The 24,516-nt window shown below is 39.8% G+C and overlaps 1 protein-coding gene across 5 annotated transcripts in view; it reads right to left on the bottom strand.

The window, feature by feature from the left end:
- ctif (CBP80/20-dependent translation initiation factor) overlaps positions 1-24,516 on the bottom strand; it is a 54,682-nt gene that overhangs the window by 13,447 nt on the left and 16,719 nt on the right. For 2 of the 5 annotated variants that reach the window (XM_056403432.1, XM_056403436.1), the window contains 5 exons: positions 12,483-12,559; positions 6,535-6,615; positions 1,939-2,339; positions 1,748-1,845; positions 381-680 (listed from right to left, as the gene is read on the bottom strand). In XM_056403432.1, coding sequence (XP_056259407.1) covers positions 381-680; positions 1,748-1,845; positions 1,939-2,339; positions 6,535-6,615; positions 12,483-12,559 — 957 coding nt within the window. Of the gene's footprint in view, positions 1-380; positions 681-1,747; positions 2,340-6,534; positions 6,616-12,482; positions 12,560-24,516 lie in introns of all 5 variants that reach the window. The other 3 variants (XM_056403433.1, XM_056403431.1, XM_056403434.1) reach the window with 3 other exon arrangements.

Genomic DNA, 24,516 nt, shown 5'->3' with positions numbered 1-24,516 from the left:
ACATCACACACACAGTTGGCTTCCGCCTGAAAGTGCTTCTCGTAAAACTAAGGGGGGATTGAAACAACTAAATTACAGAGGGGATTTTGTTAAAATATGCAGTATAAACAATTAATGGTTTGCCAAATACATACAGTTTTATCCAGTGCTACTATCTTAAAATGAACTTTGAAAGGGCATTTTGATAGCACCTTGTTTAAAGGTATCTACAGGTAAGAGATAACAAGCCATTCATCAAATGTAGTTATTAAATTGGAGCAGAATTTGTTAAACCGAAACAGTTATCTGAATACAGACGAAAATACTGAAGGAGAGATGACTAAAGCTTGAAGCAGCAGAGAGATCAACCCGCTGCTATGATTCCCTCCTTGAGCTCTCACCTGCAGCATGTTGAGGAGCAGCGATCTGAACTTGGTCCCTTCCACCATGAACAGCGCCATCTTGTCACATAGCTTGGCAGCTGTGGCAGCGAAGCTCCTGTCTGACACGGCCTTGGAGTAGATTGTGCTGACCACCTGAGCCAGGGTTTCCTCCGACCGCGCTGAGCACTGCGCCTCCTCCATGAAAGAGGCCAGCTGCTGCTCCACCCCGCTGCTGTTGCTCCTCATGCTGTTGAGAAGGTCCACCAGCCGGTCCATGTTCTGTGACCCGGAGCCTGACGCCTCCACACGTGCCTCTTCCTGAGGCGGGAGATGAGAAAGGACAATAGTGATAGGTGACTGGTGATGATGCAATATTCACTTTCATCATTGGTTTGTTTCAAGTTTCTAAGTTTCTAAGGACAAAATGAATGATGTCAGCCAATTTTTCACACATAATATGATAAGTGAGGAAGCAAGTCAATTAGTCAAAATGGAAAAGATAAATTAAGTTCATAAGTATATATTTCAGGGTTTGTGGGGTGACTTTATTTCTTAAGGAGTAGTTGCTCACGTTATATAAGCATGAATGCAACCCGTGGTGTCCTACATACATACATACGTGCATGCATATATATAAAAATCGAATTTTTATTTCTATTTCTCGAGCTACTCTACAAACCCTCCAAGTACTCCTGGTTGGGAATCACTGTGCTAATGTATACACCACCATGACAAATGACACTCACCTTGTTTTCACGTCAGTAGCACATAATCCACAAGACAAGAATCCCAATCTGTGGCTTGTGACATGTAACCAATACACCAGTTCTTATTTTACGATCGTATTTATGTTTCTTATTTATGTTCATAATACTTCCAGTACAGCACATCCCAATCAGGCAAAATGTGGCCCTTTGACTGGAGTCATTGATTCACTGGCATCACTGTGGACGTGTTTATTAAATCCTGCCTGCTTGCTGCCTGCTGGAGATTCCCATGCTGTCAAATCAAACCACCCCTGGTAGGTAATGAGTCCACTGTAGAGGGAGGAAGCTGAGAGCAGCACCACAGCAGACACAGTGGAAAACATCAAAACTGTTTAACTGTTAATGCTGCTTTAGTTTCTTCACCTCCTCAGTGAGAACATGTACTCTCCTCCTCCTTGCCAGTCGGAGTGTGTGTCAATCTGGATGCTACATAACTAAGTAGAAATGACTCAAGCAAAGCAGTGTGAGAAAAGTGTGTGTCTACATGTCTGTATATTAATGACAGTGTGCATGAACATAATGAAAGTAATTATAAGACCAAAAGCGTGTGTGTACACATACACATTAGTCCTGATTGCCTTAATACTGACTGACAGGCACTAAGCAGCTTTTCAGTACCTTGTCCTTTAGTCTCCTCCTCAGCCTCTCCTTTGACGACTGCAGCAAGCTGATTTTGGGCTGCTCCGACTGGCCCTCGTTTGCCTTCCCACTTCCTGCTGGGTTGGGAGATTCCTTATTAACTGTCAGATCTGGGAAAGCATTTGTAATGAGTGTGGACTCAGATTTGGGTGATTCATTGGGACTCTTACTGCTGCAGTCTTGAGGCGGTCTGATCTGCTCGTCACCAGGTTTTACATTCTCAGTCTCTTTGTCTTTGGTTGTTCTCTGGGGTACTCCTTTATCGCCTGAAGCGTTTGACTGTCCGTGCCCCTGACCTTTCTGATTGTGGTGCCAACGCCGGTTCTGGCTGTATCCGTGGTGTGGAGGTCCTCCTTGGCGTTGTCCATGTCCTCCTTGGTACTGGCGAGGCGGTCGGTCAGCACTATTATTTCTGTTCTCTCCCAATTCTGTTGAATTCTGCTGCTGTTGGTTTGGAGCCTGCTGTTGGGTTTGATCCCTCTGGTGCTGCGGTGACTGTTGCTGTATCTGCTGAGGCTGGTTCTTCCCTCCTCCGCCGCCTCCTCCTCCTCCCTGAGGCCGCTGCTGTCTCCTGGAATGAGAGCAGGTTTCAGTTAGCTTCATAGTGATGTAAAAGCAGCTGGCTCGTACTTTGCTTTCCTATGACCACCTCTATATATCACACTGGCACCATGATGGCTTAAAAACCTAAAGCCCCTCTGTCCCTCCCAAAATTCACTATAACTTGTTACACTACTGTACATGAATTTCCCCTAGGGGATAAATAAAGTATCTATCTATCTATCTATCTATCTATCTATCTATCTATCTATCTATCAAAAAATGGTCAATTTTCTAGTTTTCCTCAACTGCTTATCTAGTCACAGTGACTAACACTAACACTCTTCAATAAATATTACTATCATAATTTCAAAACCAGACACAAACAGTAATCTATCATCTACTGATACAATATTTAAGTAGCTAAAAATTCAAAAGCCTGGTGTCTGCTTACATGTGGATGCACAGTTTGTCTCTGTTTTCCTGTCCTGCATAGCTCTGTGCTTTTGCTGCACTGGCTCTGGGCTTGACAAGCCGCTGACATATGGTCCAGGGGATTAGTCACCCTGGCACCGAGGAGGCAACCTATTATCTGCCTCAGCCTGTGAACTAGCACAAACTCAGCGAGCAGCAGCCAGCACACCTTTGTTCTGATTCAGTTGAGCCCATAACTGCTTTTTACACCTTGACATTTTGCAGGCTGTGTATAAATGCTTGATTATCTGGAAATTAAGGAAATCTAGGCCTGTTTCAACAATAATAAGTGTGTAAGTAAATGAAGGAGCTTTGCATCATTTGTGCATAGGAATGGATACAACCACCAAAAACACAACCAAAACAGCAGTCTGCAGCTTCACAGCAGGGTGTGATGTACTGTGTATGTGACACATTCCTCCCATAACAATTATTAAAGTTTTGTGCAACTTGTGCCACAGTAACCCTTCTGTCAGTTCGGACCAGACGGGATAACCTTCGTTGCTCTCACACATCAATGATTTGTCGGTTCGTCCGTCCTTGGCACTCATCACGGCTGAGCAGCAGCACCCCACAATCCTTGACATTTCAGAGATGCTCCAGTTGTCTAGCCGTAAACATTGTCAAAGTCACTTAGATCTTAACTAAGTTGCCCCACTCTCTTAGTGGGAGCACACAGTTAAAAACAGAGACCTACAGTAGTTAGTTGCACTTTTTTATCAATCAGCATGCTTCAGCAGCAACATTTGTTTCGCTATAGTAAACTTTATTTGACCTCCTCAGCAACACCAGATACCAAATTTGATTGGTGGTGCCCGACAAAGCACTTTAATAAAAATCAAAAACAAAACAAAACAAAAAAAAAACCATATAACACACATAATCATATTAGCTGTGTCTTAAAATGGACAGTTTGAATAGGACCGCACACGCTGCTTTTGAGTCTTAAAAAATAATACTTTTGTTCTGTTTGCATATGTGATGAATTCATTGACAATTCAGTGGGTGTTTTTGTTTGTTAAAAATTGTACAAAATGCACCAGAGCTCCTTGCAGTTAAACTCAAGCTCTTTGAAGACTAGGGAAAAAGATTCCTTTACAAAGAGATAGTACAAAGAAAAAAAAATTATAAAAAAACCCCCCAAAACAAAACAAGAAAACACAAAAGCAAAATCTGTTACATCCATTGGGCTGTGTAAGCCTTGTGGGAGGCTGGATTGACAAGCTAAGAAAGGCATGTTGCAAGAGTTCATCAATGCCAAGACTGCAATGTGGATAACATCATTCCTCATAAAAGCCTTTCCTTGCACTTTTTAATTTAGCAAACCTTCAATAGCTTGATTTTTTTAGACCAAAACATAAAAAATGAATGAGCAAGCCAGACATTTTTGAGGCTTCAGAGCAAAAGTACACAAACTATTCCACCTTGTGAAAGAGAACTTCGTACAAAGTGAAAGTTCTCTTTCACAAGGTGGGCAAAGACATTCCACCTCAAAAGTCAGGTTTGCAAACTAATTCATTTAACCCCAAATAGTATAATATTAGGAAAACCTTGGTAATTACCTTGGAGATTTTCTTTGATCTTAAAAGAAATCTAGTATATTCATATGCACAAGTTTAAAAAAATTAACAAACTTGGCAGAATTTTACAGACTGCAGCATTGATACGTGGTGGAGAAAATGGATTTTACTAAACCTGCAAAATAAAAGTGATGGATAATGGACAATGCCTCTATTAAATAAACATTTCAGTCATTGAATGTAAGGTCTGGGGAAAATAACTTAGAGATAAACCAGTAAATAACACCAGTAGCATATTTTTGTATTCTATTTCTGTATTACACAGTGGGTGAAGACTAACAGAATATATGTACAGTCTTAGATTTACTGTCCAGTGATGAATACTAACCTTTGTAAAGATGCACCACTGATTAGTTTTGAATATGTAGTTTGTGGTGTTGTAATTGAATTGCTTGATACTGTTAACCTTTATATCCTTGAAAACTGAATATCTCTAATATTTTGGGATGTTGGCCATGCAAATGAAAAAAAATAAGATACACTGAGGTCTAAGAAATATTGAAGAGCATTTTGTTCATACTTTTTTTGACAACCTGGTGACTGAGAAAATAATGAGCAGATTAATGAAATGGTAATGAAAATGGTTTGGAGTTGAAGCCCTAGTTGGTTTTTCTTTCAACTGTCACCCATCTGTCGTGTGTGTGTGTGTGTTCATGATGAAGACGCTGAGTGTATTTATAGTCTTTTTTGTGTGTGTTCATTTGGTTTATGTCTCGCCTGGCCTCCCTGCTCCAGTCTCTTGGGGAGTTTGGGAGTCAGTTCATCTTCTGACTCTCTCCTGTACCCAGCAGCCTGCCTCCAACACTTTGCAAATGTTCTCAGCATCTTTCCTAAGTCAGATGTGTGTTGCCCTGACAGAACTTTTTAATAACATGGCTAAGTCCTTCTATAGTAAACAATAGGTGGTTTTCCATCCAAATATATCTCAAACTTTAAATCAATTTTTGAGTAATTCTGCAAAAGAAAATGTGAATTAATGCACATTTCCATCAACTACTGTTATGCAAATATTAGGAGTTGGTTTGCTGAGATAAACAGCTGGTGGTGCTAACTTTCCAGTCAAATGCTATTAAACCATTGCAGAAGAAGATGACGTAATTACAAGAGTGACTGTCAAACTTAAGATTGATGAAAAAAAATGTAGAAAAAAATGATGGAAATGTGGCATTTCTGATTTTGAGGAATGGTCCAATCTCATCTGTTTTCATCTGCTGCTATTCTTCATCATCTCTTCCTCGGACGTTTAAGTGACGATTCATAGTACACCATCTTGTCAGGCACTCCCATCAGCATCCTCAAATGTCTCTCTTTTCTTTTCTCTTAATTATTACATGTTGCTTATCAAGGTTTTTCCTCATCATAAAACACAGTGTATTAGCTTAACACTGACTGACAGAATTAGTTTGAAAGAGATTTTATTTTATTTGACTGCAGAGAGTGAGATTTCATAATCTTTTGCAAAGCCATAGACTGCTCAGAGACACCCTAAGAGTTGAGGAGTACAATGCCTCCCTCTCAGAAACAGACACATTCACTCATCTGATGATTAATTTGATCTCTACAGTAGCTGTTAGTTCTGGCTAGGCTCTAATAAGACCTTCTCCTGATCTACTGGTGATGCGGAGAGGTGAAAGTGAGACAGTAATAAAATGTTAATCATATTTAATGACATGTTAGCTCTGCAGTAGCTTGAGTGTTGCTCGGCTTGACCATATATCAGTCATATTAGTGCCAGGGAGATGTTTGCATTAAGGATAAATGATGGGGCCACTGATGAAATTTCATCTCACAATATCTTGTTACTTAAACAGATCATGTCTGGCGTGATTAACTGTCTAATCAAATAAGAAAATACATTTTTTGGGGGTTGAGAGGATGAGTCTGGTAACATAAATTTAGAGTTCAATTAGTGTTGGATGTTGCCTGGTTGGATCTCCTCTTTATTTTTATTCAAACTACTTCTTATATTGAACTATTCAAGTATTTCATGGAGAGAAAAAAAACAAACACAAGAGGAGCTCTTTCTTCTTGTCTCACCATTTATCAGCTGACCTTTAGATGCTGAGGCTTTAAGGAGAATAAAGCAAATGCAATTTACAGTGTGTCAAATGTTGAAAATCCATTCACGTTCCATTTCGTGCTCTGGGTCTGGGCTTACATGTGGTCACTAACCTGGCTGAGACTTGCCGCTTTCCCCCGGGGCCAGTAGGCAGAAGTATGGTTAACTGGTCTCGGGTGAACAGATCAACCACTCTACAAGCAGGAGAAGAGGGTATGCCACAATGCAAGTGATTGGAGGAATGGAGGAGGACGAGGGATAAATGAAGAGAGTAGTAAAGTGGCAGAAAAATTTGTAGAAAACGGCAAGGGAATTATTATAGATTTCAGAACAGAAACAGGAGATTATAAAAGATATGGAGGGAGGGAGGGAGCGGCAAAGCAAAGAGGGAAAAAAACAAAAAAAGAAACTACAGGTTCATAACTATGTCATTCAAACAACATGCATACAGGAAGAAGAATGCTATGGGAACTAAAAAGGTGAAATGATTTGGTAGATGTCATCATGGAAGGAGGTAGGATGGCGATGATCGATCATGGCTGTTGCTAGGTGTACGTGTGTGTGGATGGAGATTTCATGGACCCATTGGACCATTGGTTGACCCAGACTAGAGAATCGATTGGCCCAGGGGGAAGAGAAGCCTGCAGGCCAGATAGTCAATAACTTCATACAGGCCACAACACACTGCTTTAATGGACTGTGGAGAGACAGGTTTTGACTGTCTGACGGAACATTTGCATCACTCTTTACACAGTTTTTTTTTTGTTTGTTTGTTTCTTTTTCCTTTTAAAGTTTTAAGATTCAAAATCAAAGCTTACTGTGTGTGTGCATACATGACTGCATAAATACATTGCAGATTACAATCAATAACTTTGAGTCATCGTGCCCAGAAGATATAAGCAGAAAAGCAAACTGTTCATCGTAGGTGCAGAAAAACCAGCAGACCTGGGGCCAGATGTATAAACAATGTGTGTACACGAAAGCCATGCACACACCATTTCTCACACATGAACTGATATTTGTTTAAAAGAAAAATGTGTGGTGCGAATGCATACGCAACACACATATTTCAGCTCACATGTACACAGTTTTCTAGAGCCAGCTGCGGGGGATATGATAAGGAAAAAATTAAATATAAGGTGAGAGGCGTAATCTAAAAGTAAAGTAGTTTAGTTTGTTTGCACAGTTCACTCACTGTGTTATTGGTTTTGCAGTGTTCACAACAGTGCATTTCAATCCAAAGGTGCATTTATAAAAATATATTTTAAATAATTATTAGGGAGTAGGGATGTCACCGACAAGTTACAGACAACCAAAAACCAGTATGCAAATGGTCTCACAGAGCATTTCGAATAAAAGCTCAAGCTCAAACTTAACAAAACACTTCAAAAACAGACAAACCGAGTCTGTACACAGGATTTAGGGTGAGTGAGTTTTAATTAACAAAATGTCGTCAAAATTTTTATATCCTGAAATGCTAGCGGTATTGTTTGTGAGATGCAAGAAAAGGTTCACAAAGGCAAACGCAATCTTTTTTAGGCAGCTTTATCCTTTATTGTTTCTTACTGGATGCCTACATGTTACTGTTGTTGCTGGAATGTGTTTGTTGAAAAAAATTCATTTTCTTGATTTGTTGTTTGCCATGGTATTGAATATGGTATTGGTGATGATCAAATTACTGGTATTGTGACATCCCTATTTAAGAGTGAAGAATTTTATCATTCTATTATCCACATTCCAGACGTCATTTCCTCATCCTAGGAAAACATTTTTCAAAGTCTTTTTCAATGACTGCTATAAATTAATCATTGATCATCTTTCTGACCATTGATGATAGTTTACAGGTACATGTCATAATGTATTTTGAAATGTAATTTGTTAATAGTACAGGCATAACAGTTGCAACAGCTGTTCAGGGGCTACTGGAGAACCGTACCTATGAGACACAATGGGTAAAATTGCAGTTCTTTGCCATTCTTGTTATTGACAGGTCTAATGAAAAGTGGAAAGGTAGAAGTTTTCATATGCAAACAGCTGATTAGGTGTGTTTTTACATAGATTCCCTGCTAACTGTGGGAGTGGGAATAAGGCTGTGCATGCGCGCGCAGTTCCACAGTGATTGAGGTTTATAAAACAGAACCATGCATATGCACACCTTCAGAAATCTGACACAAGCATGCATATGCATATTTCTGTCTTTGTGCATAATCACAGACTTCGACACACAGTGTTATGCGTCTGGCCCCTGTAGTTTACTTTTACTCGAGTGCATAAATGCATGCATGCACACACAGCAGACATCATCATGATCACAGAATAGATAGTGAATTGGTGCTTGGTGTAGTTAAACATTTCCGCAGTTTACATGATACTTGTTTGTTCAGTTTATCATTTTATAACAACATTGTGTGGAAAGTACATGCTCCATCAGGCAGATAGGCTTAGTGTTTGGTGTTAAAATCATCTTTCTTCGATTGTAAGTACAATGAAATTGATGCTGTGTAGGAGGTGAACTTTTAGTAAAACAGACAAAATAATACGTACATGTGTAAAAGTTCCTCAATAATTCACAGATTTTTTTAGAAAGAGGGAAAAAAGGGACGATAAAGAGTATATTAGCTCCTTTTTTGCCCCTTTTCTGTTTTGGAGCAGAAAGCAGTAAGCAGCACATTCCAGTAAATCACAACTAATTTCAGCCCTGCTTGACGTGCCTACTAAAGTAGAAACACATGCACTACCTCCCCTTTCTTTTCCTTCCTGCCACAGCCAGCCTACACTTTTCCTTTACTCAATCTCACAGCTCTCACTGTATTTCTCTTTCTTGTCCTTTCTTCAGTACAACCCTCAACCCTCATGCTTTGCACATATAGGGTCAATATTTATCTCCATATTTCATCATCTGCTTCCAACAAGTTTACATTTCACTTTATTTTCTTCACAGACTCAAATATAACACAAAACTAAATAAACACAACTCTAACATTATCTACGTGCTTTCTCTTTGCAATGAATATTTATTGCCTCAGGCTACTGGTTGTGTTCTGTCACGGAGCCCGAATGCTGAATATTGAGAATATCGACATAAGAGGATTACCATGTTTGATAGACAAACATATGCAGTTAATGTGTTTGATGAGCAAACACGCTGAGCTTCATAAAGGACAGTATGGAGTAATGATGGCTGTGGAGGCTGTTTTCTTTGTCAGTTCTCTAATACAATAACCTGTTTTCATACAGAGTCTCTGGGCCAAGTTGGATTGTCATGTTCATATTTTTCCTGGGTCCTTCCTACTGTGTATAAGAGTCTTCCTAACTGCCAATTATGATGACATTCTGCCTTCCTTTACTAAGCTTTCCACAAATGAATAAAGCCCATATTCATACTGTCACTGTTTTCATTTGTATATACATTCACCAAGCACTTCATTAGCAACACTTGTACTTGTACCTGCTTACTGATGCAATCAGCCAATAACGTGGCAGCAGTGCAGTGCATAAAGTCCTGCAGACACAGGCCAGGAGCTTCAGTTAATGTTAACATTTAACATCAGAATGGGTTGAAAAATGTGATCTCAGTGACCTTGACTGTGGCGTGGTTGTTGGTGCCAGACGGGCTGGTTTGAGTATTTTCTGAAACTGCTGATCTCCCGAGATTTTCATGCACGACAGTCTCAAGAGTTTTTACTCAGAATGATCCGAAAAACAAAAAAACATCCAGTGAGCTGCAGTTCTGTGGAAAGGAACGCCTTGTTGATGAGAGAGGTCAGAGGAGAATGGCCAGACTGGTTGGAGCTGACAGGAAGGCTACAGTAACTCAGATAACCACTCTTTACAACTGTGGTGAGCAGAGCAGCTTCTCAGAATGAACAACACGCCCAACCTTGATGTGGATGACCTACAACAGTAGAAGACCACGTTGGACTCTCAGGCTGCAGTGGACACAGGTTCACCAAAACTGGACAAACATAGCCTGGTCTGATGACTCTTGATTTCTGCTGAGGCAGCAGATGGTAGGGTCAGAATTTGGCCTAAACATCATGAATCCATGGACCCATCCTGCATCGCATCAACAGTTTAGGCTGCTGGTGGTGGCGTAAAGGTGTGAGACATGTTTTCTTGCCACACTTTTGGCCCCTTAATACCAATTTTGAATGCCACATACAACCCATTTCTCTAATAGGTATTCTCAGTGTGATAATGCATCTGCAGAAATGTTGTGATGCAGTCATGTCAACATGGAGCAGAATCTCAAAGGAATGTTTCCAACATCTTGAAGAATCCAAGCTATAAAGAGCTGAAGCTGTTTTGAGCAAAGGGAGGCCCAACCCAGCATTACTTTGGTAGTCCTAATAAAGTGCTTGGTGAATGTATACATGTTGTAATGATCTGCCAGACGGACCAAAGGTAATTTTTCCACTTTATGAACAATAAAGTTCTATTCTATTTTACTCGCCTTACTTCTGTCCTCGCCCAAGCTCTCTTTGTAATTGTTGAATCCTGTAAAAAACCATCCAAGATTTCACATAGAGATCCCTTGAAGCAGAGATTTGATGAATGATTTTGTCAGTTGTTTTTGAGAACAGTTGGTGCTTCATTTCTCTGTCCAGTTCAGTTTATGTAAGTTTGCTTATACAGTTGTACTGATCTGCTTTTCATGTCTGTCCACGTCTATTTATCCTCTGCCTCATCCCTCCTTTTGATATTCTTCATCCTAAGCTTCATCCTGCTTTCTCTATTGCTGCAGCGCAAATATATTTGGCCAGCCTGTGAGATGCCTGTCTTTAATGTAAGGAGACAGGAGGCTGCATGTAACCCCAAAACATTACCAGATGAGTGATTAATTCTAATACAAAGATAATGTGGGATTCACATTCTAGCCTGGTGGGACATCTGTATCAAAACCTTGAACAGCATGTACTCCCCACTGAAGCAAATTTAAGGTGTGGAAAAGATCGATGGAGATATTGTCAGATCAAGTGTTCAAGTTTCAGAATGTCTGAGTCGATCACTATAAAGTCATTGAGCAGAAACTAACATACATTTTTAGTCTTATTATATTGCATTTCTCATTTCTTGTTATTCAACCTTGTGATAAGAATTTGCTATTTCCAGGTATAGTCCTTAAATACAAGCTGTAAAGTTACTGAATTACTGACAAGATGTGCTTGGAAGCAAAAAGATGATGTCTTGTTAATATTTCCAGTTTACAAAACAAATAGACTGAAACCTAAGCAAACTGATCTTGGTCCAAGTTTATAATTTTGTTCTTTTCCTTTTGCCAGGCCTGATATACACCCACCAAACATAAACACAATAGCTCTGGACAGAACCAATTATTCTCTGTACTTAAAAACAAGGATGAAAGTGCTTTTGTCCATTTCGTATAGCTGAAATTTCCTCTTTTTAACCACAAATACAACCCAAATATTTTCTCTTTGCCTGTCTCTTAGCAACTGAAGAACAGTTTTCCAGTGACATCAGGGTAGAGAGAGAGAGAGAGAGAGAGAGAGAGAGAGAGAGAGAGATTTTTTTCTCTCTCTTAAGGACCTGGTTTCAATGAAGTCAGACTTGGGTGAAATTAGATTTCAGAGTGTATACACTTAAGATGTGCCACTTCAAAATTTAGTGCGTGGCACAGTTTGGATTCTTGGGCCAGGAAAACAGGTTAAATGTTGCAAAGCATGACAATCAAATACATATTCACAAAAGGAAAGACAGCTTGAGTGTTGTAGGTTAAAAACAGGTGGCTGAGTAACTGGCTTAAATTTTGTTGTGTGACCTATTAAATGTAAAAAAAAAAAAAAAAAAAAAAAAAAAAAGAGAAAGAAATACCCTGAACGTTTCTGCAATGTTTTTTTTCTTTTTCCTGTCTGCAGTGAAGTGTGGAGCCTGCATTCCTGTCTTGACATTGCTTTGGCCGGGGAGAGATGTTAAGGCTATGGGACTGGCTGTGCACTGACATCTGACATCAACGCATAAAAAAACATTCCCTCTCACTGAGGTAGGTGTGTGTGTGTGTGTGTGTGTGTGTGTGTGTGCGCCGGCTTGCATGCGTCATTACCGTCGGTCATTCCTCCTGCGTCGGAAGAGCTTTTTGGTGTGTGCAATCTCAGCCTCATTAGGAAGGGGTGGGAAGACCTGTTAGAGACAAATCATAGAGTAAGAGACAGCTGCTGTCAAGACCAGCAATTTATATGACTATGGAAAGTATCCATAGAATTCTTCACCACTGCACAAGTAGAAGTACACTGAAACGTGCAAACTTTTCTCATGAAAAGAACACATAAATTCTAGGCTTTTTCTTTAGGAAGATGTTTACACAACCCCGCAGAGCTAAATGTTCATGAAAAATCTTGGATCACCATCAAAAGTGAATTTTTAATGCCAGAACTCTCACGAAAAGTGAAGCATTTTTATGTTCATGTTTATGTTCAAATTTTCTGTTGTTTCATGCATGTATTATTTGTGCAAATACACTAACGAAACCTATATCAGCAGTCAGCAGTAGAATTACTGTACATCTCGATGGCTTCCATTGAGTGTGTTCAATGTTGGTGAATACTTTTCCTCTTTACTAATACTACAATGTAATGCTGCTGAACAGGCAGGCTACAGTGATGAGAGCTTTACACCCAGATATGTATTTGTGTTTGTATTAAAGTCTACAACTAGACATGTCCTTAAATGTGACAGAACAGAACAACTTGACAGCTAAGAGCTTCATCTACTCATTCATTCAGCCACTCCCCCCTCAGTAACATACTCTATAGTGATCGGTAAATTGCTATTTCTAACATTTATGAATCGGCTGTGGAGTAACACAACGGTAATCTTCACATCTGTAAAATGCACACCATTGCCCTGAGGGACTGTAAGCGGAAAGTATAGTATATAGGGCACTTTATAGTGGATAAATTTACAGATGGAATCTGAACATTCAAATAAAATGGCAATAGGTTGATATAATACACTATACACTAAAAATAGGGAGTGATCTCAGAGACATGCATAGTTTGGTGTTCTTAAGTATTGCACCTATAGGTAAAGACAGCAACACAGAGGCTTAACTATACCGGTATTTTATGTAACCCCTAAAATAAAATAGCCAAACGTGAGAACCACTCAAATTTAATATGCAGTGCGCTTGCTTTTTAAAAGAGTCTTCAGGACAGTGACAGGAGGAAGGAGAAAAGAAATATGAACAACACTGCACAGAAAATTAGGAAATGTGGAGCAGTTGCAGGTAACAATGTCAGAGGGGAGGAGAGCTAGCGATGGAAAGTTAAACATGTCTGTGTCCGTGTCAATATATAATGGTGTCACCGCTAGAAGCTGATTTAATAATATCTGGTAGCAGGGTGCAGAGATTTCTCTATACTTGACTTCTCTATGCCTAGTGAAGCGTACTCCTTCCTGTTTAACTATTTGTTTGTTTAGCAACTCAAGCAACAGGAGTTGTTAGATTGAACTAAATTTCATTTTTGAAACCAAAACAGCAGGATCAAAATTAGTTGAAGTAATCTAACAACAGGTATTTTTCATTTTAATTTGATTACATATGGCATTTTGTTGGAAAGTGACTTTGGAATGTTCAACTTGTTGTATAATGTCCTTCACTTGTACAGTTCACTTCCTGTGAAAAGGAAATAAGACCATCCATCATCCATTAAACATCAGCCCTGTCAATCAAATAGCATATTCCCCCTTCACCCAGCATCACTGTGTGCTGTTACCATGGCTACAGGTGGGCAACGACTAGCGCTGTTGTGTATACATACATACATACATACATACATAAAGTCTGCAATGGTTGATGATTTTGTGATAGGATGGGTGCATAAATGTACTATTGTGCATAGGGAGACCATGACACTATCTTACATGTAGATACTGTGCATAATGTGAGATACTAGATTGTGTGAGTCTGAGGAAAGCATCTACCTGCATCATCTACACAGTCAAAGCCAATGAGTGTCAATGTCAATCATTGATCAGAGATGCATGTGTGTGTGTGTGCAGCAGACACATGCAAGCTGATGCAATAAGTCCTATATGTCCCCAAACTCTCAAACCAATGCATTGTGCAAGAAGGTAACCACAGTCTGTAAGAAGGAAGCAGAGCTATGTTTGTTCTTCAAACAGTGTCATTCAGTTGCTGTTCCTTTTTTGATTTCTAGATAAAACAATAACAAAAAATGGGAACCAAAATGTTTGATCTCAGTGTATCTTGTCTCATCATCAGTTAATGTCCACCATGTGATTTTATTAATGTCTAATTCTCTTTATATCAGATCTAAAAGCAGCTACAAAATTATATTTGGTGAGTTTTTTGAAGAAAACAAGAGATAAAAGTTACACAAAATGTTTTTTAGTACTGTAATAGCTTTTACACTGCACTGCATTGTCACTGTTTTGCATGAACAAACACACCAAACAAAAAAAAAATCTAATACTTTTTGTTGCAGCAAGGGTGTTTGGATTTTTCTGATTTTCTGTTTCGCACAAACATACTGTACATTCAGACACCCAGAAACACAAACGGTAGATATTCAAATGAGTTTGAGAGAGAGCTTGATATCTGACACTGCTGCTCTAACCTACTTCTCTCTTAGAGAGGCTGCTGGGGGATTGTTGGATTCTGATTAAATCCAGATGTCTGAGGCAAAAAGTGTGTGTGTTTGTGTGTGTCCAGGATGGGTGGGAGGGTTGGAGGGCACTGCATTTGTGTGGCACAGTGATATCCAAAAAAGGCATACAAACACACTTAAATTGTCTGTTAGTACAAAGCTTTACTCCGACAAAGCGCATTAAAAGGTTTCACATATAAACCTAAAAGTATTAATATCTTTTTTGTTTTTTAACTAACTTAACTTTAACTTCAGCTTCTTGCCACTAGAAAACACTGACAGGGAGGAAAAAGTAGGTGGAGAAAGAAACAGAGGAACTGTTGCATGTTTAGCTACTGTAGTTTTCCTCTAGGATATCATTAGCTGTAATTCTGCCTTCAAATGGTAACCAGATGACAGTGAGCATACACACACACACACACACACACACACACACACACACACACACACACACACACACACACACACACACACACACACACACACACACTCACACACACACACACTCACACACACACACACAGTACGATGCACACTACACATATTTACCAAAACCCTTTAACTATGTTGCTGTAATTTTCCATTGCTAGTTCAGATTGCATGAAAAAAGAAATCTCATATTTTTGCTGTAAATGAAAAAATGCCTCTTAAATCATGTAAATCTATATCCAAAAGAACAAAAGCATTATTTTGGACAACAGCCATGCTTTAGAGAAAGGCTCCAGATTCGTGTGTGCACAGTTTATGATGCATCCAACAGAAACATAGAGGCAGGAAGCAAGAGATGTAGAAATGTCTCTGTGGCTGACAGGGAGAGCGCTCTGTGTGCATGTGAGTGTGCGTGCTTGCGTGTGTGTGTTAATATGCTATCTGCAGGTAGCAGCCAGTGCGGGGTAGATCAAAGAGAGGCGTGTGCTGCCCGGGTCCCCAGACATAAGACCTCTCACCTCGAGGCAGGCGGCCCGAGCCCTGTGGACGTGACAAGGATGGTGAGGGGGGTGGGGGGTGGAGAGGGGGGCTGGCTGTGTAAGGGGAAAAGACACCAAGAGAAGATAGAAACAGAGAGAGAGCTTGTGTGTGCATTTGTTTATATTTGTTATGTTTGTAGGACAAATGCATCAATGAATTTCTAATGTGGGTATGTAAGATATATGAATTTTCTACTATTTTACTATAATACTGAAAGGTATATGAAAAATAACGTGTTGTTTGTTGTTTAACATGCTGATTTTTGTTGTTTTTTGTCTGTCTATATTTTTATTGTTGGTTTATATAATTTTCTTAACGGAATTTTTGCATTCGTTTATACAGCGAAATCAATAAAATATAAATGATCAAACAGGAAATTAAGTGTGCTCAATAAATGTAAAGGGCAGGTCTGCTGGTGTGAATGCGTTGCTACAGGTATAGATAAAATATGTAAAATATATACAATGTAAAGCGTTGCTTTAAATGCACAGTAGTTAATAACACTATGACACTTGGAAGCTAGAAATCACGGCCACAACCCCGAGGTAAATACTAGAATTACGACGTTCACACTGAAGAGTTATCTGCCATCAATGCCATCAATGCACTGATTTGATGGGCCAGCGCCTCAAAGGTTTCTGGAGGTAAGACCAAAGAGGAGATGACTGCAGAAGTCTTGAGTTTTGAAGAGCAAAATGAATGTATGAAAGCTGTAGGAGTGGGAATCAAAAGAGTGGAATATACAGTAGACATTTTGTGATGAGAAAAGACAGTTTTGACAGAGTGAGTGATGTGAGGTTTGAAGGAAAGAACAGAATCAACATGCAAGAGAAAAATGACAGAAACTGTCAACACAGAAGGAAAAGCTTTGCAAGTGTTGTTGAGGGATTTAAGATCAATGATGATGACTTCAGAGTCGTGATGGTTAATTTGAGAAAAACTGGGTTTTATCTGGGCTTTTATATCCTCAAGGCAGTTCATGATAGTGGAGCAGACAGTGACAGTTGCAAATCCTCGCTAGCTAGTTAACAGATTCTTCAGGGTTTCGACCTAAAGCATTAATCATTTGTTTTAACCAAAGGAGCTAGCGTTTTTGACATGGACTAGCACAACACATGCATTTCAATGGCTTAAAATTCTCATCCCTACTTCAAACTGTTTTAGTGTCTTGTATAACACAGAAAAAAATGAGACTGAATATGCATGTCTGTCGAACAGGTTAGAGGACCTATTTGTAAGTTTTCTCTGCTGCTGAATGTGGTTTCTTGCCAGATGCGGTTGTTAGTGATTGTCGCTTGACAAGAACTTTGGTCATTGTTTGTCTTTACAAGACAAAAGGCCTCTGCGCAGCACTACGTCCTCAGAGCAGATTGGAGGCTACAGTGAGTCGCTATCGGAAAGTGAAGCGACGGGTCGGGGCTTGCTCCTTAGCATGCTACCTTCAGTAGAAGCAAAGATGTGTTGGAGACGAGAGTTAACATTGGCGTTGCTTTCCACTTCTCAAGACAGCTCTTGGTGAGTGAAGGAATGAAATTTGATGCTGAACTCGCAATGTTTCTTCTACACTGTTAACGCGAATGATGGTTATGTAGCAAAACTTACGAATAGCTCCTTCAAACAGTAAGTTATTGTAAAGCACAAGCATCAGACTCACGTCTTGCAGGCTCAAACAAACAGCAAGTCTCAGTTGTCACACACTGTGCCAACAGCCTACAGCTCACAGAACATTCAAAGATCAAATGAATTTGCTGTCAATTTTAAATTTTACAACCCTGATTAAGATGTGTTTTTTGTGTGTGTTGTATTATGTGCTTGGGTGTACGCGTCTGCCTTGAGAGAAAGTTGACATACTCTGCAGCATTCCAGGGAAAGTCACAGGTCACTGGGAGAGGCTACCTTAGATGTTAACAGAAAGGATGTGTTCTTTCTACACCATGTGGCCATGCAGCTCCCAAGACATAATAGAAACTGTCTCTGAAAGGAGGGCATCAATTCAGTTTTAAATGGTTGACCCAACTACTAACCAGAAAGAAATATCTAAAAAGGGGTTTCATGTTTCCGAAAGTTTTGCCAAAAGGGTCACGGACCTCGGTCAGATGCCATTGTTGATCCATTCATAACAATGACGCTGCTTTAGTTTGAAAGGGGTATATGTAACAAGGAAGGAAAGTAAGGAAATGATAAAAGTGACCAGGGATGGAAATGTGAAGAATAGAAACGGAGAGTAGCGATTATAGAACTTTCTCTGCAATAGCATAGAAATTGAAGTACATGTCTTCCTGTCCCTTCTAGTGTATAACAATTCTGGTATGATGCTCATTCAGTCAGTCCATTGTTTCTCTCGGCTTATTTATGTTGCAAGGGCCCTCAGCCAAAAGCTATAAATTTAAAACTGCCCCAGGGGTGGCATTACAGGACAGGTTGTTGAGAGCAGAGGTGAGAGAGAGAGCAAGTATGACAACAAGAAAGACTGTAAATACAAGATAGCACATGAAAGACAGAGAGGGAAGCCGAGAGGCATACATTGAAATAATCATGACATTTTGACCACATATCAAACCTGAATGAATAATGCTTCTTTCTGTGTCTATATGGAAATTTGATTTAGCTATTCTGCTTTATGTGTTGGGGAGTTGGAGTTTTCTAACTGTGATAAAAATGTCTTTCATGTATTATTACACACAGCTATATTCAACTGTAAAATTTACTATAACTGTTTTATATAACAATTTAAATATGCATCAAGAGAAAACATTAAACCTGCAGCGTTTTTAAAACTTTCAGGAGGAAGACATTTTAATGTCCTTAAAACTGCAGTAAGTGATCATTTGGGGCGGAAACAAGCACAGCACTGACATATCATCATCTTTCAAGTTGATATGGTGAACTTGTGAGCAAGCAGTTACTCATTTAAACATCCAGCAGTCACAGAGCAACTTTATCATTCATTTGGAGTTGTGGTTCTGTCCACCTAGCAAAACTAAGTCCCATATTCTCTGTCTTGTATCTCTTTTGGTCTCCACCAACTCCTCAGGGACTGAGGAAATATCTATGTTCACCAGCTTGTCTTTTACTGTGTGTGTGCATTCCTACCCTGAGAATTAAGTGACAGGAAATACTACATCATTTAAAATTGGTACTGGCACGCGGCTGTCATGAGCCTGGATATGTAGCGTCGAGCTTGCTCGTGTTAGAAATCAAGTTCACATTTAGGACTTCTCAAATTGTTTTTCTGTAAAAATCCCTGTAGTAAAGGATTTACCCCATGTGTCATGATCCCTGCTTCAGGCCTTTCATGTAACTTACTCTGCAGATGATGCCTGCCAACAACACAGAAAGAAGAGACTTAGAGCTGCCACAGTCAGGTATAGCGGGTGATCAATGATAAGAGGCAAAGATGTGAGGTCCTGACATCCATGTCTCATTTAATAAGTGATCTGAGGCCAGGGCCACGGCAGAGCACAGACAGATAGACAGGTACATCAAAGAACTCGGGGGTCTAGCTACAGGAGGAGATGGAGCCATTGTGGGATCAAAGTGTCAGAGAAAAAAAAGAGAAAAAAAAAAAACCCCTAAAGAAAACACCCTATAGAAGTGTAATCAGGTGACAACCACTGCTACAGCAGCAGGTTTCACGTTCTTATAGCTCTGTGCTAGGCATCTCTCTCAATTATAAAAAGAGACTTCAATCATATGTCCCCTTTGTTACATTACACTGACAGTCACCTCATCCTCTATGCAGGATCAGGCCAGGTGCTTTGTGTTTGCATGTGTGGTCTGATTTGCATTATATTTGTGAAGACCGGCTATTTAATTACCCGGATTCTTGTGAGGATATTTTGGTTGCTGCTTACAGAGAAACAAGCTGAATCTACTACTATATTACAGGCATAAATGGACACTGTGGGCAGCAGTCACAGGTGACTGGCTTAACACAAACAGAGGCTGGGGATAAAAAATACATTTAATTATGGCACAGGCTGGAGGTTCTCTTGTTTCCTTGGATTTAATACACCAGTAATATGCTAAATACATAAACTACTTTAATAATTAAAGAGGCGAAAAAAGGGGGCGTTTAATAAGTTACCCTCCTTTTTGACCTTTTTTACATTTCTTAATAGAATAAATATGGTTAACCTGTCTTTCTGTACCCATTTACATATTCTGGCTGTCATCTCAGATGTGATACATTTAACAGTCACTCATGAGCTATTAATGAATATCTCCGTGGGATTAGTCACAAATTTTCCAAGGTATCCTGCTTTCATGCATGTATTCAAGTCTCCAGTGTTTCTCCCATGCTTGAGCCCAGAGAATAACAGTTAACAGCGGTCATTAAGCCAGTGTGCAGTTGATAGAGTGGAGGAGCCAAGCAGCAGTAGGACCAGGGACAATAGCAGGAAGAGACCACAGGGAGGGGGCTGCCGGTCACCATGACCCCCTGAATATTGTTCTGCTGCCTACCAACATTTGAAGGATGGAGGGGAGGAGTGAAGGACGACATGAGGAGAAGAGGGAGGAGGACAGAGTGTAATGATGGTGGTCAGAAGGGAATAGGAAAAAGGAAACAGCAAATAGGAAGAAGCAAAGGGAGACGAGGTAAAACCATGTTAGAAAAGACATGAAGGAGACAGACGAGTGCGTTGGAGGAGAGAAGAAACATACAGGAACAGTAAGTGTGAGTAAATACTGTGAGTGGAATGCAGGTCTCACACAAACTGACAGCTGACAGACCACCAAAAAAGCCCACCCCGCCCCCCCAATGTCCCTTCTCAACCCGAGTCCTGCTCTGCGGCACGTACACTTCCAGACAGAGGGGCCGACCAGTCTGTAATATCTAAGCTTCAGACTCCTGCTTTGTTCCCCATGTTGGACAGCTTTGTCCACACACCAGAGACCGGATGTCTCCTCAGTGACTAGCCGCTTTCTCCCTCTTTCCTTGGTCTCACCCTCTCCTGCTGTTCCTTCTCTGGTGCCGGACATTCTTAAAGAACTAGTCGACATTATCAAATCAGCAGTTTGTATTGTCATCAGGGAAAAGTTTGACTTTAAAACAGAAGACCAGGGCTGTGACTAAGGATTATATTAATTATCGATTAATCTGTTGATTATTTTCTCAAATAGTTGATTAATCATCTGGTCTACAAAATGCCTCCCGAAGCCAAAGGTGACATCTTGAAAATGTCTTTCAAAAGTCAAATTTTGTCTCACCAGCTTGAAACCCAATGATATTCACTTTACAATCCTAAAAGACTAAGGACGCCAGCAAACATTCACATTTGACAAAGTGAAACGAAAACTAATCGTTATAGCTAGAGTAGAGAATTAATCAGAAATCTGTCTATTTTGTATAATATTTCTTGTCATCATTAATATCTGAACATGTGAAATCGTTTTTACTGAATGGTCTATCAAACTTTCTGCCTTAATTTGTGTTTTACCTTTGATATGTCATGATATATTATAAGCTGTCTATTTCTACATTTTTTGTTTATTTTTTTCGTAATTTATCTTATTTCTATCTTTGTTTTAATTGTTGATTTTGGGTAAAATGGATTGCCAAAGTGCTATACAAATAAACCAATTTATGAATATTATTAGGTAATACTAATGGTATTCATATTATTACTCCGGATCCATGTGATACTCAGATCAAATACTTGCTCTATGACCCCTGAATGCTTCTGTTATTACGACCTGACTCTGGACGTGAGGGCAGGGTTATTGTATGTGCAGGTTGACATTCCAGAGAGGCCAGGAGAGGTGCAGCAGCATCAGAGGGTGAAAGGAGGAAGCCCATTCTTACCGAGTTGCTCACACACAAACACAAACACAAACACAAACACACACACACACACACACACACACACACACACACACACACACACACACACACACACACACACACACACACACACACACACACACACACACACACACACACACACAAACGAGATGTTTTCCGCATCCCAGGGCTATTTGTAAATCTATTCTGGCTCCTGGAAAGGGGAAGTGAGTGTTGGTAGGAAGTGGATGATGTAGCCCTACTATACAGTAGCTGGAGGCAATGACTGGGGAAAAGAGATGTGTTATTGTTGCTTGGTTACGCGGCTTATGATTGCATGAATGCCGTATAGTAATTTTTATGATAAAACAAATGTTGTCTTCTTAGAAACAGTAAAATCTGTAATGCACAAGTAAATCTTGGAAGATGTATTCAGATCCTTTACTTTAGTAAAAGCACCAGTGCCATAATGTAAAAATACTCCATTACAAGTAAATAAATTCCTGCATTCAAACCCAAGTGCAGAACACACGTTTTAACAGCAAAATGTATTCAAAGCATCAAAAATGAATGTGATGGTTCTGTGGTAAAAAGGTGCCCTGAGACTGGTATATCATTATATATGACATTATTAGACTTTTAATATTGAAGTCAGTCAATCAGTAAATAACATTTTATTTATGTAGCTGCTGTAGGTGGAGCTAATTTATCTACTTTATATAGAGTTAAGTAGTTTAGTCCAGTGGTTCTCAATCTAGGGGTCAGGCCCTTCCAGAGACAGATAAATCTGAAGGGGGGTGTGAGATGATTAATTGGAGAGAACATTCCACCACTGCCACGAGCTAACAAGTGAGACATGACAGCCAGTCATGAGTTTTCACAGCAACAAATAAAATTCCCAGGCCACATAATATTGTTGTGGCTACGGTCAGGAGATGTACGTCCGACAAAAGTGAAAGTGCCAGCAGTGAGGAGAGATCCTCATAGACATACAGGGCGTTCAGCATCAACTCTAAGCATTAAACCATGATACCGACATTTTCTAATGCAAAACAAACTCTCTCACTCGCCCCCACACACACAGTGAAATCGTAATGACCACAGCATATCCTGTTTTAGTGTGAAGTGTGATTTGCATGTGATTTTGTTTACCACTGAGCACCTGCCCATACAGAGTTCCAATCCGACATTTTCCTATATACCACAGCTTCACAGCGTTCATGAAATAAAGAAGAATCAACAGTAGATATTACAAAAGACTGCCCTTTAGGGCTGCATCTAATGAATATTTCATTATTGATGAAGCTGTTGATTGATTTCTTGATTGATTGATTAATTAACCAATCTTCAACAAAATGACAGAAAAAGAAAAAAAAAAAAAAAAAAAGTTTTCTAGTCCAAGTTGACATATTCATGTGTCTTGTTTTGTCTGACCAACAGTCAAATACCAAAAGATACTGAGTTTGATATCATAGAAGCTTGAAAAATGAGTGAAACACTTAATTGATTATCAAAATAGTTGCTAATTATTTTTATGTGGATCGACTAACCAATTAATCGACTTATTCTTTCAGCTCTACTCCCTCTAAAAAGTGAAACATTGGTTAATGACTTAAAATGGAGTTAATTTTTTCCTTTTTATCTATTAGTTGTGCCATTTCTACATACTCTGGTCTCCAAACCACTCTACTTCAGGTCAGCTGAAGTTTATAATGATTGTGGTTTGACTGTTTTATTTTACAGTGTGGCTTCTCTAAAACTACTGGCCAAGTAGAAAATGGAAACGCGCCCGCCCAGTTGTCTTGGGGGACATTCAAGACCAAAGAGGTTCCCGTCATTAAAACAAGAAACAACTAGGCATCAGTGGCCTGGCATCACCGCTTCATGGCTCTGGGCATGATGCTCAGTACAGACAGAAGGTGAAAGAGAGACTGTGTGAGGATGGTGAAAGTCAGAAACAGCTCAGGAATTTGAGGGAAAGACAGAAAATGTGGTGCTCACTCCCCAGCACTGTGTATCTGACCTCACTGCGTCCCAGTGCCAACACATGTCTGATCCCAAGCGAACCAGACAGACACAGTTGACCCCATCTTTCTTTTGGCCCTAACTGAATGAACGGAAAAGGCAATGTTGGCTCAGGAACTTTGCAATGCGGAAGTCATCTTGGTAGTGCAACTAGGCCCATCATGGATGAAACCCTATGAGAGGGGAAATGCAGCTCGGCTCAGAAGCCAAGAGGGGAAGGAAAGAGGAAGACACTGTAGCTAAAACACTATGAAAGATGGAAGACATCTTGGCTCAGAAAGCAGGGCAGGAAGAGAGAAGGGTGACATCACTGACCTATAGTGAACTCTGCCACCTCTATAAATCACAATTCGCCTTGGAAAACACAATGCTTATTACCTTGTACCATGCAATGGTATAAACAACTGCAAAATTAATTTCACTTTGTTGGTGGCAGATATATCATCCTCAGAAATGGATTATAATGAAATTAGGAAGTTGTAGGCTAATAGGCCTTTTGCACTGTAAAACACAAGTACTAAGGGCATATTTGCATTCTGTACCTCCAAACTGTCAGCCAGTGACTTTAAGTCTGAGCTAAACAAATCAAGTGGGTATTTCCAAAGTTACAGTCTTTTTTTATTACAAAACTCACCCTTTTCTTTTACTATCTGTCTGCTGAAACTCAGTACAGAAACTCTGTCTGAGGA

Source organism: Seriola aureovittata, chromosome 18 (genome assembly GCF_021018895.1).
Source record: "Seriola aureovittata isolate HTS-2021-v1 ecotype China chromosome 18, ASM2101889v1, whole genome shotgun sequence".
Lineage (NCBI taxonomy): Eukaryota > Metazoa > Chordata > Actinopteri > Carangiformes > Carangidae > Seriola > Seriola aureovittata.
Note: the sequence above shows the minus strand (reverse complement) of the source record. Positions and strands in the feature narration are given on the sequence as shown.